The 19,068-nt window shown below is 51.2% G+C and overlaps 2 protein-coding genes across 2 annotated transcripts in view; one reads left to right on the top strand and one right to left on the bottom strand.

Annotated features, from left to right (window-relative positions):
• LOC138945569 (cytosolic phospholipase A2-like) overlaps nucleotides 1-18,936 on the top strand; it is a 32,698-nt gene extending 13,762 nt beyond the window's left edge. Inside the window, exons 2-11 of the mRNA XM_070317010.1 lie at nucleotides 5,338-5,474; nucleotides 6,496-6,718; nucleotides 7,679-7,793; nucleotides 8,346-8,483; nucleotides 8,989-9,739; nucleotides 11,561-11,873; nucleotides 12,512-12,698; nucleotides 13,127-13,296; nucleotides 13,709-14,263; nucleotides 15,923-18,936. Of these exons, the coding sequence (XP_070173111.1) occupies nucleotides 5,338-5,474; nucleotides 6,496-6,718; nucleotides 7,679-7,793; nucleotides 8,346-8,483; nucleotides 8,989-9,739; nucleotides 11,561-11,873; nucleotides 12,512-12,698; nucleotides 13,127-13,296; nucleotides 13,709-14,263; nucleotides 15,923-16,054 (2,721 nt within the window). The 3' untranslated portion in view covers nucleotides 16,055-18,936. The remainder of the gene's footprint in view (nucleotides 1-5,337; nucleotides 5,475-6,495; nucleotides 6,719-7,678; nucleotides 7,794-8,345; nucleotides 8,484-8,988; nucleotides 9,740-11,560; nucleotides 11,874-12,511; nucleotides 12,699-13,126; nucleotides 13,297-13,708; nucleotides 14,264-15,922) is intronic.
• LOC138945589 (uncharacterized) overlaps nucleotides 1-19,068 on the bottom strand; it is a 291,977-nt gene that overhangs the window by 44,619 nt on the left and 228,290 nt on the right. The window lies entirely within an intron of this gene.

Genomic DNA, 19,068 nt, shown 5'->3' with positions numbered 1-19,068 from the left:
CCTGGCCCCACTGTCCCCCTTCTGGCCCCACTGGCCCCCTCCTGGTCCCACTGTCCCCCTCCTGGTCCCACTGTCCCCCTCCTGGTCCCACTGTCCCCCTCCTGGCCCCACTGTCCCCCTCCTGGTCCCACTGTCCCCCTCCTGGCCCCACTGTCCCCCTCCTGGCCCCACTGTCCTCCTCCTGGCCCCACTGTCCCCCTCCTGGCCCCCTCCTTGCCCCACTGTCCCCCTCCTGGCCCCACTGTCCCCCTCCTGGCCCCACTGTCCCCCTCCTGGCCCCACTGGCCCCCTCCTGGCCCCACTGTCCCCCTCCTGGCCCCACTGGCCCTCTCCTGGCCCCACTGTCCCCCTCCTGGTCCCACTGTCCCCCTCCTGGCCCCACTGTCCCCCTCCTGGCCCCACTGTCCCCCTCCTGGCCCCACTGTCCCCCTCCTGGCCCCACTGTCCCCCTCCTGGCCCCACTGTCCCCCTCCTGGCCCCACTGTCCCCCTCCTGGCCCCACTGTCCCCCTCCTGGCCCCACTGTCCCCCTCCTGGTCCCACTGTCCCCCTCCTGGCCCCACTGTCCCCCTCCTGGCCCCACTGTCCCCCTCCTGGCCCCACTGTCCCCCTCCTGGTCCCACTGTCCCCCTCCTGGCCCCACTGTCCCCCTCCTGGTCCCACTGTCCCCCTCCTGGCCCCACTGTCCCCCTCCTGGCTCCACTGTCCCCCTCCTGGCCCCACTGTCCCCCTCCTGGCCCCACTGTCCCCCTCCTGGCCCCACTGTCCCCCTCCTGGCCCCACTGTCCCCCTCCTGGCCCCACTGTCCCCCTCCTGGCCCCACTGTCCCCCTCCTGGCCCCACTGTCCCCCTCCTGGCCCCACTGTCCCCCTCCTGGCTCCACTGTCCCCCTCCTGGCCCCACTGTCCCCCTCCTGGCCCCACTGTCCCCCTCCTGGTCCCACTGTCCCCCTCCTGGCCCCACTGTCCCCCTCCTGGTCCCACTGTCCCCCTCCTGGCCCCACTGTCCCCCTCCTGGCCCCACTGTCCCCCTCCTGGCCCCACTGTCCCCCTCCTGGCCCCACTGTCCCCCTCCTGGCCCCACTGTCCCCCTCCTGGCCCCACTGTCCCCCTCCTGGCCCCACTGTCCCCCTCCTGGCCCCACTGTCCCCCTCCTGGTCCCACTGTCCCCCTCCTGGCCCCACTGTCCCCCTCCTGGCCCCACTGTCCCCCTCCTGGCCCCACTGTCCCCCTCCTGGTCCCACTGTCCCCCTCCTGGCCCCACTGTCCCCCTCCTGGCCCCACTGTCCCCCTCCTGGCCCCACTGTCCCCCTCCTGGCTCCACTGTCCCCCTCCTGGCCCCACTGTCCCCCTCCTGGCCCCACTGTCCCCCTCCTGGCCCCACTGTCCCCCTCCTGGCCCCACTGTCCCCCTCCTGGCCCCACTGTCCCCCTCCTGGCCCCACTGTCCCCCTCCTGGCTCCACTGTCCCCCTCCTGGCCCCACTGTCCCCCTCCTGGCCCCACTGTCCCCCTCCTGGTCCCACTGTCCCCCTCCTGGCCCCACTGTCCCCCTCCTGGCCCCACTGTCCCCCTCCTGGCCCCACTGTCCCCCTCCTGGCCCCACTGTCCCCCTCCTGGCCCCACTGTCCCCCTCCTGGCCCCACTGTCCCCCTCCTGGCCCCACTGTCCCCCTCCTGGTCCCACTGTCCCCCTCCTGGCCCCACTGTCCCCCTCCTGGCCCCACTGTCCCCCTCCTGGCCCCACTGTCCCCCTCCTGGTCCCACTGTCCCCCTCCTGGCCCCACTGTCCCCCTCCTGGTCCCACTGTCCCCCTCCTGGCCCCACTGTCCCCCTCCTGGCCCCACTGTCCCCCTCCTGGTCCCACTGTCCCCCTCCTGGCCCCACTGTCCCCCTCCTGGCCCCACTGTCCCCCTCCTGGTCCCACTGTCCCCCTCCTGGCCCCACTGTCCCCCTCCTGGTCCCACTGTCCCCCTCCTGGCCCCACTGTCCCCCTCCTGGCCCCACTGTCCCCCTCCTGGCCCCACTGTCCCCCTCCTGGTCCCACTGTCCCCCTCCTGGCCCCACTGTCCCCCTCCTGGCCCCACTGTCCCCCTCCTGGCCCCACTGTCCCCCTCCTGGTCCCACTGTCCCCCTCCTGGTCCCACTGTCCCCCTCCTGGTCCCACTGTCCCCCTCCTGGCCCCACTGTCCCCCTCCTGGCCCCACTGTCCCCCTCCTGGTCCCACTGTCCCCCTCCTGGCCCCACTGTCCCCCTCCTGGTCCCACTGTCCCCCTCCTGGCCCCACTGTCCCCCTCCTGGTCCCACTGTCCCCCTCCTGGCCCCACTGTCCCCCTCCTGGCCCCACTGTCCCCCTCCTGGTCCCACTGTCCCCCTCCTGGCCCCACTGTCCCCCTCCTGGCCCCACTGTCCCCCTCCTGGCCCCACTGTCCCCCTCCTGGTCCCACTGTCCCCCTCCTGGCCCCACTGTCCCCCTCCTGGTCCCACTGTCCCCCTCCTGGTCCCACTGTCCCCCTCCTGGTCCCACTGTCCCCCTCCTGGCCCCACTGTCCCCCTCCTGGCCCCACTGTCCCCCTCCTGGTCCCACTGTCCCCCTCCTGGCCCCACTGTCCCCCTCCTGGTCCCACTGTCCCCCTCCTGGCCCCACTGTCCCCCTCCTGGTCCCACTGTCCCCCTCCTGGCCCCACTGTCCCCCTCCTGGCCCCACTGTCCCCCTCCTGGTCCCACTGTCCCCCTCCTGGCCCCACTGTCCCCCTCCTGGCCCCACTGTCCCCCTCCTGGCCCCACTGTCCCCCTCCTGGCCCCACTGTCCCCCTCCTGGCCCCACTGGCCCCCTCCTGGCCCCACTGTCCCCCTCCTGGCCCCACTGTCCCCCTCCTGGCCCCACTGTCCCCCTCCTGGCCCCACTGTCCCCCTCCTGGCCCCACTGTCCCCCTCCTGGCCCCACTGTCCCCCTCCTGGCCCCACTGTCCCCCTCCTGGCCCCACTGTCCCCCTCCTGGTCCCACTGTCCCCCTCCTGGCCCCACTGTCCCCCTCCTGGCCCCACTGTCCCCCTCCTGGTCCCACTGTCCCCCTCCTGGCCCCACTGTCCCCCTCCTGGCCCCACTGTCCCCCTCCTGGCCCCACTGTCCCCCTCCTGGTCCCACTGTCCCCCTCCTGGCCCCACTGTCCCCCTCCTGGCCCCACTGTCCCCCTCCTGGCCCCACTGTCCCCCTCCTGGCCCCACTGTCCCCCTCCTGGCCCCACTGTTCCCCTCCTGGCCCCACTGTCCCCCTCCTGGTCCCACTGTCCCCCTCCTGGCCCCACTGTCCCCCTCCTGGCCCCACTGTCCCCCTCCTGGCCCCACTGTCCCCCTCCTGGCCCCACTGTCCCCCTCCTGGCCCCACTGTCCCCCTCCTGGTCCCACTGTCCCCCTCCTGGTCCCACTGTCCCCCTCCTGGTCCCACTGTCCCCCTCCTGGTCCCACTGTCCCCCTCCTGGCCCCACTGTCCCCCTCCTGGCCCCACTGTCCCCCTCCTGGCCCCACTGTCCCCCTCCTGGTCCCACTGTCCCCCTCCTGGTCCCACTGTCCCCCTCCTGGCCCCACTGTCCCCCTCCTGGCCCCACTGTCCCCCTCCTGGACCCACTGTCCCCCTCCTGGCCCCACTGTCCCCCTCCTGGCCCCACTGTCCCCCTCCTGGCCCCACTGTCCCCCTCCTGGCCCCACTGTCCCCCTCCTGGTCCCACTGTCCCCCTCCTGGCCCCACTGTCCCCCTCCTTGCCCCACTGTCCCCCTCCTGGCCCCACTGTCCCCCTCCTGGCCTCCTCCTTGCCCCACTGTCCCTCTCCTGGCCCCACTGTCCCCCTCCTGGCCCCACTGGCCCCCTCCTGGCCCCACTGTCCCCCTCCTGGCCCCACTGGCCCCCTCCTGGCCCCATTGTCCCCCTCCTGGCCCCACTGTCCCCCTCCTGGCCCCACTGTCCCCCTCCTGGCCCCACTGTCCCCCTCCTGGCCCCATTGTCCCCCTCCTGGCCCTCCTGTCCCCCTCCTGGCCCCACTGTCCCCCTCCTGGCCCCACTGTCCCCCTCCTGGCCCCACTGTCCCCCTCCTGGCCCCACTGTCCCCCTCCTGGCCCCACTGTCCCCCTCCTGGCCCCACTGTCCCCCTCCTGGCCCCACTGTCCCCCTCCTGGCCCCACTGTCCCCCTCCTGGCCCCACTGTCCCCCTCCTGGCCCCACTGTCCCCCTCCTGGCCCCACTGTCCCCCTCCTGGCCCCACTGTCCCCCTCCTGGCCCCACTGTCCCCCTCCTGGCCCCACTGTCCCCCTCCTGGCCCCACTGTCCCCCTCCTGGCCCCACTGTCCTCCTCCTGGCCCCACTGTCCCCCTCCTGGCCCCACTGTCCCCCTCCTGGCTCCACTGTCCCCCTCCTGGCCCCACTGTCCTCCTCCTGGCCCCACTGTCCCCCTCCTGGCCCCACTGTCCCCCTCCTGGCCCCCTCCTTGCCCCACTGTCCCCCTCCTGGCCCCACTGTCCCCCTCCTGGCCCCACTGTCCCCCTCCTGGTCCCACTGTCCCCCTCCTGGTCCCACTGTCCCCCTCCTGGCCCCACTGTCCCCCTCCTGGCCCCACTGTCCCCCTCCTGGCCCCACTGTCCCCCTCCTGGCCCCCTCCTGGCCCCACTGGCCCCCTCCTGGCCCCACTGTCCCCCTCCTGGCCCCACTGGCCCCCTCCTGGCCCCACTGTCCCCCTCCTGGCCCCACTGGCCCCCTCCTGGCCCCACTGGCCCACTTTTCACTCCAACACTACAACATCCCCGCACTAAGTGCACCTTCTCTAACTTGATCGTGTGTATACGCCCTCTTTTCTTTCAATTTATTTCTGTTATCTTTGTTGTCTACTTTGTTCTGACGTTTCGTTTCCCGAGCCGCTCTTTGAAGTTCTCCGTTTCTCCCACCGTTCCCCTTGGCACTCCTGGACAAAACATCAAACACACATGGGGTTCGATGAAAGACAGACTCTTTTTCCTCATTGGTTTAAACAAGATTTTATTTCATTGAAACACGATACAATGACAAACGAAAAAGCAACAGGCACGAACTATAAGAACATATTTAAAACCAATCTCCTCAAAAGTGTTAACGATGAATATTTAAAGTTTAATGAGTCCACATTGTTTTTGCCCGGGGGCTTCTACAGGGTGATACATTTAGGATGATTAGATGGTACAGGAAAGTGAATGGTGTGACGTTATACAATGACCTCATATATATCAATTTCAAATATAAATTTCAGTCCGTATGTCATTGACAAATATTACCGTCAGTCTGCAAAATATTACAATGACTGTGTGCGCATGTTTCAGGCCCCTACAATAGCGGTGATCGGTTCAGGCGGGGGGTTCCGCGCCATGACAGGATACAGCGGGGTGTTCAAGGCCCTGCACACCACCGGGCTGCTCGACTGCGCCACCTATGCCTGTGGACTGTCCGGGTCGTCATGGTAAGAAGATGTCACACTCAGCAAGAACAAAGGCAGAAAGAAAGAAAGAATAACAAGAATGACCTACCCATCAACTAACCAACCAAACAAAAAACCCAAAACATCTGTCTGTCTGTCCGTCTGTCTGTGTCTGTCTGTCTGCTTCTGTCTGTCTGTTTGTTTGTCTGTCTGTTTGTCTGTTTGTCTGTTTGTTTCTCTCTCTCTCTTTCTCTCTCTCTCTCTCTTTCTCTCTCTCTCTCTCTCTCTCTCTCTCTCTCTCTCTCTCTCTCTCTCTCCCTCTCTCTCTCTCCCTCTCTCTCTCTCCCCCCCCCGTCGTCAAATCAGTAGTTATCTAATGCTGTTTAAGATTGAGTACTTTAAGCGTTCATAATAAAAATACATACGTTTGCGTTTTGCGTAGAATGTAACATTTCAAATTAGAATGGAGCGCTACACAGAATCACATATTTCAGCAGACACTGCCGGTGTGCTGTTGTATAAGTATGCCCCCCACCCCACTCCCCCAAACAAAAATAAATAAATAATAATAATAATACCGTGGGTATGAGTGTGAAGATGTTTTGCCTAGAATACAGGCTGCGTATTGTCAGAAGGACATAGACCAGATTTAGAACAAACAAACAAACAAAAGACCCATAAGTGAAAACTGCCGCTTAAGAAAAAGTTTCACAAACAAACGAACACATCACACTTTCTCCTCTCATCTCACAGGTATCTCTCCACAATGTCCTTACACCCTCGGTGGCCAGAGATGATACAAAACAAACAAACTTGTCACAAATAAATGAAAAAAATCACACTTTCTCCTCAAAAGCCCCGAAGTCAAAACGGCCACGTATGCAAAAGTATCCACAAATAAACGAAAACATTCATTTTCCCCCTTCATTCTTCAGGTATCTATCCACAAGCTACTCCCACCATCGGTGACCCAAGATGATACAGAACAAACAAACCAACAAAAGACCGATACGTTTTCACAAATAAACGAAATCATCACACTTTCTCTATCTTCATCTTCCAGGTATCTCTCCACACTGTACTCCCACCCGAGGTGGCCCGAGATGAACCCCCGGGACATGCAGAGCGAGCTGATGAACAACATCGACAAGAGTCTGATGCGCCTGTTGAGTCCTCAGAGCATCATCCGCTACATCAATAGCGTCATCACCAAGCGGCGTCAGGGGCAGCCCGTCAGTTTCACCGACTTCTTCGGTCACATGGTGGGAGAGACGCTGCTCAAAGGGGTGAGTGGAGGTTTAAAAAAAAGTGGTTTTGCCATTTTTGAAACGAGGCCATTTTTGAAACGAGTGCATGCATTTACAGGATGACCCAAACAAATGCAGCCCACACAAATGCAAAGTACTTCTGCATCTGTTGACAGAATAATGTCATATTTGGTGTACATTAACTTCAGCTTATGCACTGGATGCGAGACGGATTGGGAAGTGGTTTTTTTTCTTTTTCTTTTTTTTTCTTGGCCTATACTCGTACTGATGTGCACAGAACTTGATGACGATGGGATGTGTGTTGTGTAAACCCAGAGATTGCCAAGTAAAGTCAAGTCAATATTTATTTCAAAAAGCCCTTGGGGTTACATGAATTCTAAAACAAAAAATAGCAATAAACACGACAAAAAAAGATATGTAATAATGAGACACAACACCGGAAATAAATCAAGCTTAACGCACTTGTAAATCGAAATTAAAGTAAAAGATACAGAGATTTTGATTTTACAAAAAAAGTCGAGTTTTCAAGTTTGTTTGTTTTTAATTTCTAAAATCTCCATTCTTCCATATGGTCTTAAACAATTCAAATAACCATATTCCAAAGCCAATAAGAGAGAATTCCACAATTGTTTTCATTCATGCTCGGATTTCTCAGCCTTCATTTTGACTGACACTGATCTGTTGAATATAGCAAGCGCATTGTTCGTGTTGTAGCGTCTGGACAGCAAGCTGACTGACACTGATCTGTTGAATATAGCAAGCGCATTGTTCGTGTTGTAACGTCTGGACAGCAAGCTGACTGACACTGACCTGTTGAATATAACAAGCGCATTGTTCGTGTTGTAGCGTCTGGACAGCAAGCTGACTGACACTGACCTGTTGAATATAACAAGCGCATTGTTCGTGTTGTAGCGTCTGGACAGCAAGCTGACTGACACTGACCTGTTGAATATAACAAGCGCATTGTTCGTGTTGTAGCGTCTGGACAGCAAGCTGACTGACCAGAGGGAGAAGATCAAGGACGGCGACGTGCCCATGCCGCTCTACACCTGTGTGCACGTCAAGAAGGACGTCCCTGCTAGGTCATTCCAAGGTCAGGATCACTTTATCCATCTCTGATGGTCATTTTGTGATGTACATGTGGTGTCTCTGTTTCAGCGTGAGACTTGTTTACTGTTTGTATCTGACTGTCTTTTACACGCCCCTCTCTCTTGCTGTCTGATGCATTACTACGCACACACGAGCGTACGCTGACAAGTACTCTGTCTATCTGCCTGCCTGATGTCCATTTCACTTCTGTGTCCATTTCTGCGAAAACAGACACTGTGGTCAAATTGATTGTTATGTGCATCCCAACTCTGTTTTCCATTACTTTTCATCTGTTTTAAAATGTGATATCGATACTATTTCCTTAGACTTTTAAACATTCAGTTTGAAGTGGGAGGTTGTTAACATGTTGACCTCGCGTTTCTCCAATTAGAGGTTTTAGTCAACAATGCCCAAAGTTCCAGAAATGGCCACAACTATTATCTGTCTCCTAAATGGGTTAAAATGCCACTCGCTTACCGTGTTAAGTTTGCCGATTGCTGCATGTCCTTATTTGCTAATCATGAATGAAAACGTCACGTACTTGTGTCCATTACAGAGTGGGTAGAGTTCTCCCCCTACGAGATCGGCCTGCCCAAGTACGGCACGTTCATGGACAGCGAGCTGTTCGGCAGCAAGTTCTTCATGGGCAAGCTGGCCCGCAAGTACCAGGAGCCGCCCCTGCACTTTCTGCAAGGTCAGTGTTTTATGTGGTTTGGTACTCTCATATGATAGCGTTCAGTTATCTTTCGTTCCCAATTTGTATTAAAAAAGCGAGTTTTGTGTTTCACAGCTCGTACAGAATCTTGTTTGAAAAATGAACTTTTTGTAGAATCGCATTTTAGACGGAATGCAAGTTTAAATTCAGATGAATTCAAAACGTTTGTTTGTGTCTACTCTTGCTTTTACAAAGATACACCTTAATTATTACAGCACATTAACAGAAAAGCGTTTTGTTTTGTGCTTACTTATCGCTTTTTCAGTCAATGTCAGTGTTGCTGTGTGACGGTGAAGTGAGCGCACGCATGCTGTACCCGTTCGATCTCAGTCACAAAAGATGCCGGTTGCATGGAGGTTATTGCTACTTTCAGCACGTAGTGTATATCGATGGAATAAGCATGAGACGTTCAACCAAGGCCAGTAAGACCTAACTCGGTCCACATTCATCTGGTCAATTAATCGTTAATGACGGTCTGCTGCAGGTATCTGGGGCAGCGCGTTCTGCATTCTGTTCAAGCGTCTCATGGAGGACAACCGCAACATGGACCCCGCCGAGATGATCCGCCGCGAGATGGGCCAGCAGCTACAGGAGCAGAACGACAACGACGACGACAGCAGCGACCTCAGCGACGACGACAGCGACGAAGACGACGAGGAAAGCGATGATGAGGTGATCACGGAAGCGCTGGCGAAAAGGCGGGACAGTAATGAACTGGTGAAGAAGAGGCGAGGAAGCAAGGATGTCGAGAAGAGGAGAAAGGGAAGCCTGGTGCCCCCGTCCTTTATAAAGAGGGGTAGCAACGACAGTCAGGCAGACAGCTGCGACTCCAATGACCGCGACAGCGAAAGCCACGTCATCGACCTCAGACCGCCAGAGTCCTTCCTCAAACGACAAGACTCCTCGGAAGGCTTCGACGATGTGGACACACCCTCATGCTCCTCCCGACGCAGCGCCTCTCCAAACACCCCCACCCCCATGGAGGGAGCTCCCAGGCCTATCCGACGAACGAGCAACTTGAGTGGTTCAGAGAACAACGGACTGTCCTCTTCTCCCGACTGTCCCAAGAAAGGCGTGAGGTTTTCGCAGCTAGTGGATCAGTACGAGGAGCGCAAGGCCAAGCAGTTGACCAAGAAGACCGTCTCGGGGAAGCCTGTGTTGAAGCGAGCGTCGTCCTCGCGACGGGGCAAGAGCAAGAGTTACTGGAGCTCTGTGATGAAAGGCATCTTTGAATAGTGAGTCTTGCGGCATGATTTGTGTAATATGTTCTTGAAATACATACACACACACACACACACACACACACACACGCACGCACGCAGCGGCACGCATGCACGCGCGCACGCACGCACGCAAGCACGCACACACGCTCGCAAGCACGCACACGCCCACGCACGCACAAATACAGTCAGCACATCGTTAAGTAATAAGTTCTTTCCTTAAATCTGATATGATTTAAAACTACTGAAGATTTTCCCAAAGCTTCAACCACTATGTTTCGTCAAATGGTCACACGTACAAAATACACAAACAGACCTAGATGACATTAAACATTGACACCTCCAGGTATCGTTATCGTTATCATTACTGTTTATTACCGACTTCGTTTGCATCAGAAGCCATGAAACCATTGTTAAGACTGCAGGGTGAACAAATTGATTGTCTTATTATACAGTATGATTATCAATGTCCAAGTACGTTTGTGCGTTTTTTCTTTCTTTATTTGGTGTTTAACGTCGTTTTCAAACACGAAGGTTATATCGCGACGGGGAAAGGGGGGGGAGATGGGATAGAGCCACTTGTCAATTGTTTCTTGTTCACAAAAGCACTAATCAAAAATTTGCTCCAGGGGCTTGCAACGTAGTACAATATATTACCTTACTGGGAGAATGCAAGTTACCAGTACAAAGGACTTAACATTTCTTACATACTGCTTGACTAAAATCTTTACAAAAATGGACTATATTCTATACAAGAAACACTTAACAAGGGTAAAGGGAGAAACAGAATCCGTTAGTCGCCTCTTACGACATGCTGGGGAGCATCGGGTAAATCCTTCCCCCTAACCCGCGGGGGGACCAGGGAGGGGTAAATCCTTCCCCCTAACCCGCGGGGGGACCAGGGAGGGGTAAATCCTTCCCCCTAACCCGCGGGGGGACCAGGGAGGGGTAAATCCTTCCCCCTAACCCGCGGGGGGACCAGGGAGGGGTAAATCCTTCCCCCTAACCCGCGGGGGGACCAGGGAGGGGTAAATCCTTCCCCCTAACCCGCGGGGGGACCAGGGAGGGGTAAATCCTTCCCCCTAACCCGCGGGGGGACCAGGGAGGGGTAAATCCTTCCCCCTAACCCGCGGGGGGACCAGGGAGGGGTAAATCCTTCCCCCTAACCCGCGGGGGGACCAGGGAGGGGTAAATCCTTCCCCCTAACCCGCGGGGGTTGTGAGTTTTTGTGTTGTTTCCTTTTACATGTGTGTCAAGATGTATTAAATAGGACAACGTCCCGTTCAATGCAGCTTGACATGATTATACAAATACAACAAGAACACAACTTTCTTATCCATAAACATCACTTATTCAACAGCCAAAAATTCCAGCTGCTCATTAAATGAGGGATTAATGTCCAAGTGTATGGGGGGGGGGGGGTGTTTGCTGATTGTGTTCCTCTTACATGTAAGTCTTTTGTAATAAGACAACTTTCTTTGTAATTGTTGCAATTTGACATTATACTATTGATGGTGTATGCTTTTGATTAAGCGTTGTTGACTATGAATGTAGATGTAAATGCTTGTATAACTGTGTTTTAATTTTAAATGTGTCAAGCGCAAAGAGCATAATTGTAAAGTTATGATGTTGCGCTATATAAATGCTCATTTATTATTATTATTATTATTATTATTATTAAAACAAGAAGACAAGTTTCTTTTTTGTATACAAATTGACATGACTATACACAAAGAACAAGAAGGCATCTTTTATTTTTTTATGCAACTTGACACAATTATACAATTAAAAACAAGAACTCAACCTTCTTATCCACAAACATCGCTTTTTCAACAGCCAAACATTCGAGCTGCTCACGACCAGAGCGGGCAGAGCGGCGGTGATCCACAACTTCATGCGAGGCCTGTCCCTTCAGCAGACCTACCCGCTCTCCCCCTTCACACCCCCTCAGGAGCGGGTACAGGAGGGCGATGAGTTTGACGGCATCTTCGATATGCACCCAACCCACATCAAGCAAATCTACATGGTGGACGCCGGCCTGACGTTCAACTCACCCTACCCACTGATCCTAAGGCCCCAGAGAGGCGTGGATGTCATCCTGTCTTTCGACTTCAGTGGAAGACCCAGTGATAGCACTCCGCCCTTCAAGGTGAGATTAAGTTTGAGTTGGTTGTGAAGTCTGTTTGTCTGTGTGTTGTTCGTGTGAACTTTTATTTATGTTTTCGTTGCTTTATCCTTGTTTACTGTATTTCTTACAGAGTTGTTGTTGTTGTTGTTGTTGTTGTTGTTGTTGTTGTTGTTGTTGTTGTTGTTGTTGTACTTTTGAAGCGTATGTTTTCTTTTTCAAATCGTCAGCCACATTCTCAGCACTAATCTTGTCCACATCTCTTGTTTTAACGATGTCTGCATCGACAGGAATAATTCAGCTACTCACTGTAGCATGTCCATGACGGTTGTTGGTTAATAGAGCCGGGGACTTACAGCTATTAAAGTTATGCGATTTTCTAGGGTCAATCATCCTCCCATTCTTCCGTTTGTGTGTGTAATGTCATTTGAAAGATATACAATCGATTTGGTTTATTTTTACGCTGGATGTTCTATGCAGTTAGCAGTTACTACCCGCAAGGTAAGACGGACATACTTGCATATTTCACGGCGAAACAATTTGCATTTGCCAGGACTTCTTGCACCGCGAAATTATTTTTGCATTTTCCAGGACTTTGCTGGGATATGTGGACGCCTTGAGATAGTGCTTGCTAAATCCTGTTGATCTGTGTATTTTCACAGGAGTTGCTGCTGGCAGAGAAGTGGGCAAGACTGAACCATTTACCGTTTCCTCCCATCGACCCCACGATCGTTGAGCGCGAGGGGCTGAAGGAGCTGTACGTCTTCCAGAACCCTGACGACCCCCACTGTCCCGTCGTCCTGCACTTCGCCCTCGTCAACATCAACTTCAGGGAATTGAAGGCGCCAGGTCAGTTTGGCAGCGACAGAAGTTGCTATACATTCAGAAATATGAAATAGTGATGAGTCTTTTCAATTTTGCAAAATTAAAACTCAAACTAACGAGAACAGTTATTCATGGAACGTTGTTTAAAATATTTTGTATACATATATATATATTTTTTTTTAGCTTTGAGCGCATCATTTCACGTCAAAAGCTGTATTCAGCGCCCCTGATATTTTTCTAAAGTTTTTTTTGAATTTCAGGATCCAAACTTAAGTCATCATGTAAACTTGCTTAGAGAAGCAAGGTCGCTTCAAATTTAAGTATTCTGTTGAAAAATGTGTCCTCTTTGTAAAGTCCCTTAACGCGCAAGTACAAAATTCATTCATTGTGTGTGTTGTAGATAACTGCAATTTCAGTGAGTATCTCAATTAGTACGTTCTCATTGCTGACAGGTGTTCGTCGGGAGACTCAGGAAGAGAAAGACTTTGCTGACTTCGACATCTTCGACGACCCGGCGCGACCCTACTCCACCTTCAATTTCACCTACACGCATGAGCAGTTCCTGAGGCTGTCACAGCTGACTGAATTCAACACGCTGCTCAGCATGCCACGCGTCAAACAGGTGTGTGTGTGTGTGTGTGTGTGTGTGTGTGTGTGTGTGTGTGTGTGTGTGTGTGTGTGTGTGTGTGTGTGTGTGTGTGTAGATGGATGGGTCGATGGGTATGTGTCACTTAAAGTTGTTCTTGCAATGTGTGTCAATGCGTTAGAATCATCACAATATCAAAGTCGCGTATGAAAGAAACCTGTGCAGTTTATTCACACATCAACGGTCTACCATTTTCACGAAATATTATGCCAGAGGGATTGCCACTCACAAGCTTCATATTTGTACGACTTAACGTCTCGATACTGATTTTAATTAAATGTTCCCCTTGTGTTTTGGTTTGATGAAGTGTCTTTGTATTTTTAACTGCAAGATTAAGACATTAAGTTCCTGAAAAACTCGGGGTAATCAAGCGTTCTGTGTGGTATAGGTGCTGGCAGAGGTTGTGGCCAGGAAGAGAAAGGCCGCACCGCGCGGAGCCGTCCAGCCAGAGGAAATTAAGCTGCTGAGGATGAAGAGCGTGCAGGAGAAGAGGCAGCTCAAGAAGTTCCTCAAGCGCATGGAGAGCATGGGCAAGATCGTTCCCCCGACTGACAATGGCTTATTGCAGGCGTCGAAGCAAGACCCACACAGCAAAGCTCCCTTCAGTGGTGTGAGTTCCCATCAGAATGGTGAGGTCAACCCGTTCCTTCTGGCCAGACAGGACTCTGACACTAAGCCACGGCACGATGGTCGCAGGAACTTCAAGACCGCTGTCAGGCGTCGAGAACCTGTAGGTTTCAACAAGCAACATCCCAACTTCGTCACAGCGTTTTTCGACGCCCCAGAGTCGTTCAAGCGTGACGGAACACCCGTGACGGATCACCACGAGGCCAAGATGCACTTCGAGGGTGCTAAGGAGAGGAGGAAGCTGTTGAGGCGACAGAGCACCATCTCGTCTCTCTCCAGCAGCATCACTAATTCTGTCTCGCTCCACTCCGCTGAGGTAAGGCTTTTTGACGTTTAAGATTGATTAGTCTATTATCAGATTACCAGGGATTGGCTTGGGCGTCGGTCATTGGTCTTTTGCCATGTTAAATTCGGAAAAGATCGACACACATGGGTCTCAATCCGTCAACTGACCGATAGACATGCAGCAGAGTCAGTCAGCTCGTCTTATTTTTGTCTGCTGTCTTGTTCTTTCTTTCTTTTTCCCCTTCCTTACTTTAATTGAAATAAAAAATGGTTATTTGTGTCCTCATACTTTTTATTCTTCTTCATGTAAGACCATAGGAAAATAAACAAGAAAATTAAGAAATGAATTGAATTATCCTTTCATTTGTACATTGTAAACTACTTTCAGAAGTTTCTCATCACTGCCGGAATGCACAATTGCGGCAGTCCCGTGGTGAAAGGACATTTTTTTCTTCTTGACTGATTGGTTTGCAAAATGACTGATTGATTCATGGCTGAGTCAGTCAATGGACCTCCAGTGGACAAAACCCAAGCCAATCACTGGATTACCCGAAAAATAGTGCTTGTCTGGTGTTTGTTTTCTCTGTCTCTTTGTGTGTCTTGCTCGTGGAGTGTACTATCCCCTGTTGTTTTCTCTGTCTCTTTTGTGCGTCTTGCTCGTGGAGTGTACTATCCCCTGTTGTTTTCTCTGTCTCTTTTGTGCGTCTTGCTCGTGGAGTGTACTATCCCCTGTTGTTTTCTCTGTCTCTTTTGTGCGTCTTGCTCGTGGAGTGTACTATCCCCTGTTGTTTTCTCTGTCTCTTTTGTGCGTCTTGCTCGTGGAGTGTACTATCCCCTGTTGTTTTCTCTGTCTCTTTTGTGCGTCTTGCTCGTGGAGTGTACTATCCCCTGTTGTTTTCTCTGTCTCTTTTGTGCGTCTTGCTCGTGGAGTGTACTATCCCCTGTTGTTTTCTCTGTCTCTTTTGTGCGTCTTGCTCGTGGAGTGTACTATCCCCTGTTGTTTTCTCTGTCTCTTTGGTGCGTCTTGCTCGTGGAGTGTACTATCCCCTGTTGTTTTCTCTGTCTCTTTGGTGCGTCTTGCTCGTGGAGTGTACTATCCCCTGTTGTTTTCTCTGTCTCTTCTGTGTGTCTTGCTCGTGGAGTGTACTATCCCCTGTTGTTTTCTCTGTCTCTTTTGTGTGTCTTGCTCGTGGAGTGTACTATCCCCTGTTGTTTTCTCTGTCTCTTTGGTGCGTCTTGCTCGTGGAGTGTACAACCCCCCGTTGTTATTCCCGCCGTCTCCTTCACCCTTTGTGAATGTTTTAATTCAATCTGGGGACGTCTATGAGTTTGGATAAAGCCAATTACAAGTAAGAGCAAACAAAACCCGAAGTACGTGTCAGCGTTGTTGTTGTTATTTCCATTTTTGTTTTCATACTCTTCTGTCTGTCATGTTGAATGCATTGCGGTGTGAACGTCGTGTCTTTCCGTTGGGCGAATTTATTGCTCATATTGCCCAAGTGTTAAATATTAGTGTCACTGTTATTTCAATTATTAGTACTTTATTTTGTTTTGTCATTGGTTAAACGTTCCATAGACTAGCCTTGGTTTTTATTTTTAATCCCGATTCCGAAACATTAAAGGTCTATCTGTTTCGGATCCTTGATTGAAAACCTCCATGTCTATATCATGTCTATTTTATTTCCCGCAGAATGACCATCAGGCCAGAGCGAGTCTGAGTTCCTCCACCGGTGCAGCGAACATCGACGTGAACGACCTCGACCAGTTTGAAGTCATTGACCTTGACCACAACCACGCCGGCAACAATGCCCAGGATGAGTAGGAAGACCCGTTCTTTAACACAAGCCACCGCGGATCTGTTGTCACCATTGTGGAACAAGGGGAGAGTTGACATTGGTTTAAACTGTTTTATTCAACGTTTGTGCATTATTTACAAAAAAACGCATATTGAGTAAACAACAACAAGCATAATGCTTATAGTGTTGTTTACAGTTTTCTAGAAAATTACATATAAATGGCGGCTATTGTACAGTTTAAATGAAAAGCAAGCAAACATGAAAGGAAAATTGAATGAAAATTGTACATCAAAACAAAAATCCGTTTAAGAATACATATATAATATTTATGGTGTTAGCGAGTAAGAGATAGGGAGGGAGAGAGGGAGGGAGAGAGGGAGAGAGAGAGAGAGAGAGAGAGAGAGAGAGAGAGAGAGAGAGAGAGAGAGAGAGAGAGAGAGAGAGAGAGAGAGAGAGAGAGAGACGAGTAGACGTATCGATTTTGCTTTCACTTTACATGTTTATCTGTTCGAAACGGCCGGACTGTCCAATAAATTCCTGCACTGTTAAAAAGATTTTTTTGTTAACTTTTGTTTGCAGGGAGGGGTTTCCAAGAAGTAGAATATCTGTGTGTGTGAGGTTGTTGGTTAGTTTGTTGATTGTGTTGTTTCTTGCAGCTAAGTGTAAACGGCATTCTAGTAAGAAGTGTGTTGCAGTTTCTGTTCCATCACCACAGTCGCATACGCTGTTTTCCGCAAGGTGTCGCTCAACTAAGTCTTTCTTTAGATCACTAATATTAAGTCTCATTTTTGTGTGGATTATTTGTGTTTGTCGACTGCCACTGTAGAAGTAAACTGGAATTTGTGTGTCGTCTTTTGTTAAGTAATGTTTAAATTCCCCGAGGGAGTCGGTTAACTGTATTTGTTCAGATAGTTGGTTCCAGAGTACTGTTGTCGAAGGAAAAAAGGATGTTTTGTACGTTTCTGTTCGATGTGGGGGTATACTTCGTTCTAAGGGGCGGCGTCTGTGGTAGGGGTTGTTGGCTGCTACGAGAGGTGGGAGTGCTGCTTGTAGGTATGGGGGGGTCTTGTCGTGAATAATTTTATGGAACATTGTTAGTTTATGACGGTTACGCCTTTCAGATAATGATTGGAGTCCAGATTCTCCGTAAAGCTTAAAGTGACTGGTTCCGCGGACAGCTCCGATGATTGTTCGTATTGCATCTAGGTTTAACTTTTCGAGTTCATCTGTTAGGGTTTTGCTACAGTTGTCCCATATTATGTCGCAATAATCAAAGTGTGGTAGAATGAAGGATTTAAACATAATTTCCAATGATTTTCGACTCAGTCTATATTTGTATGTACGCAAGCAAGCTACAAGAGTTCTGCACTTTGCAACAAGAGATTTTATATGTTCATCCCATTTACAGTTGTTTTGTATTATTATTCCTAAGTGTTTGTGATTTTGAGAACTTTCAAGGATGGTATTGCCAAAGTTTAGATCTGCAATATCAGGGGTTCTTTGTGTACAACAGTTCACCAATTCAGTTTTTGCATGGTTAAATGCTACCTTCCATGTTTCTGCCCAATTTACAATTTTTTCAAGATCTGAGTTTAAAATTTCGGCACGGATGTTGTGATTGGCTAAAGACAAGTACATGCTAGTGTCGTCAGCAAAAAGCTTAATCGTAGATTCTATATCACGTACAATGTCGTTTACATAAATTAGGAAGAGCAAAGGTCCAAGCACTGAACCTTGAGGAACTCCCGCTACTACTGGAAGATAAGTTGATTTACTGCCTTTTAATACAACTGCTTGCTTTCGATCTGTTAGGTAGTCTGTAAACCAGTTTAATAATGGCCCGTTAATTCCAGCGGCTTCGAGTTTATGCAATAAGCCCCTGTGCCAAACTCTATCGAATGCTTTGGATATATCAAAGAAGATTGCTTGGGTAGTTATTCTATTATCGAGTGATTTGCATATGTCATTGTATATTGTAAGAAGCTGGTAAACAGTTGAGTCACCAGGAATGAAACCGGACTGCGACTCTGTAATGATATTGTTTTGCTTTAAGTAGTCAAAGACATGAATTTGTATACATTTCTCTAGTGTTTTGCCAACACAGCTTAGGAGGGAGATTGGACGATAATTACTACATGTATCTTTGTTTCCCTTTTTATGAACTGGTGAAACGTGGGCTATTTTCCAAACTGACGGAAAAAGTCCTTCACGTAAAGACCGATTAAACAGTGCAGTTAGGCTGTCACAAATCACTTCGCAGCTCTCAATTAAAATTCTATTGTGGATTTCGTCTGGACCGACTGCTTTTGTTTTGTCTAGTTTGTTAATCGTATTTATAACTTCTTCGACTGAAAGTGTGAGAGTTGACATTGACAACATTTGAACAGGCAAATGTCTCATCTGTTTCCACCGAATGTGGCGTATAGCTGCCTGAATGGCGGGGTAAAAACGGGCATACACGTAAAAACCCACTCGTGCAAAAGCATTAGTGAACGTGGGAGTTTCAGCTCATGAACGAAGAAGAAGTCTTACCTGTGACATATCATCGGTTGATGTTAGTTTCGTGATTGTGTTCACGTGTTGGGTTCTTTGGGCATCCATCGTTGCACTGGTCTAAGAGGAGACTGAAAAGACACTTCGCGTTCGCACGCAGTAACGTGTGTGATTTATGAGTTATGTCTTCAGAGTGGAAACGGGAGAACAACATGTTTCTTTTTTTTTCTCGCAGTAACGTGTGTGATTTGGGTGTCCACCTTCAAAGTGGAAAAAAGAGACCGAAGAGTTTTTTTCATATTTTCACGCGGTCACGTGTTTTACTGACGTTGCTGCTGACTCGAAGTGGCAACGAGGTTGCGGACTTTCTCGGTGTTCGTCAGCACTAACTTCGTCGTCTCACAAGAAACCAAAGTCAGGATTTCGTTGTCAGGGTGAAGGTGATGAAAACGAAGTTGACTGCACGATTCAGTTTAATGTACGCTTCTGAGTCTGTACTGGTAAAAGAATAGATGCGACTTGAGCTAAGCCGATAACACGGACACCG

Source organism: Littorina saxatilis, linkage group LG13 (assembly GCF_037325665.1).
Source record: "Littorina saxatilis isolate snail1 linkage group LG13, US_GU_Lsax_2.0, whole genome shotgun sequence".
Taxonomy (NCBI): Eukaryota; Metazoa; Mollusca; class Gastropoda; order Littorinimorpha; family Littorinidae; genus Littorina; species Littorina saxatilis.
Note: the sequence above shows the minus strand (reverse complement) of the source record. Positions and strands in the feature narration are given on the sequence as shown.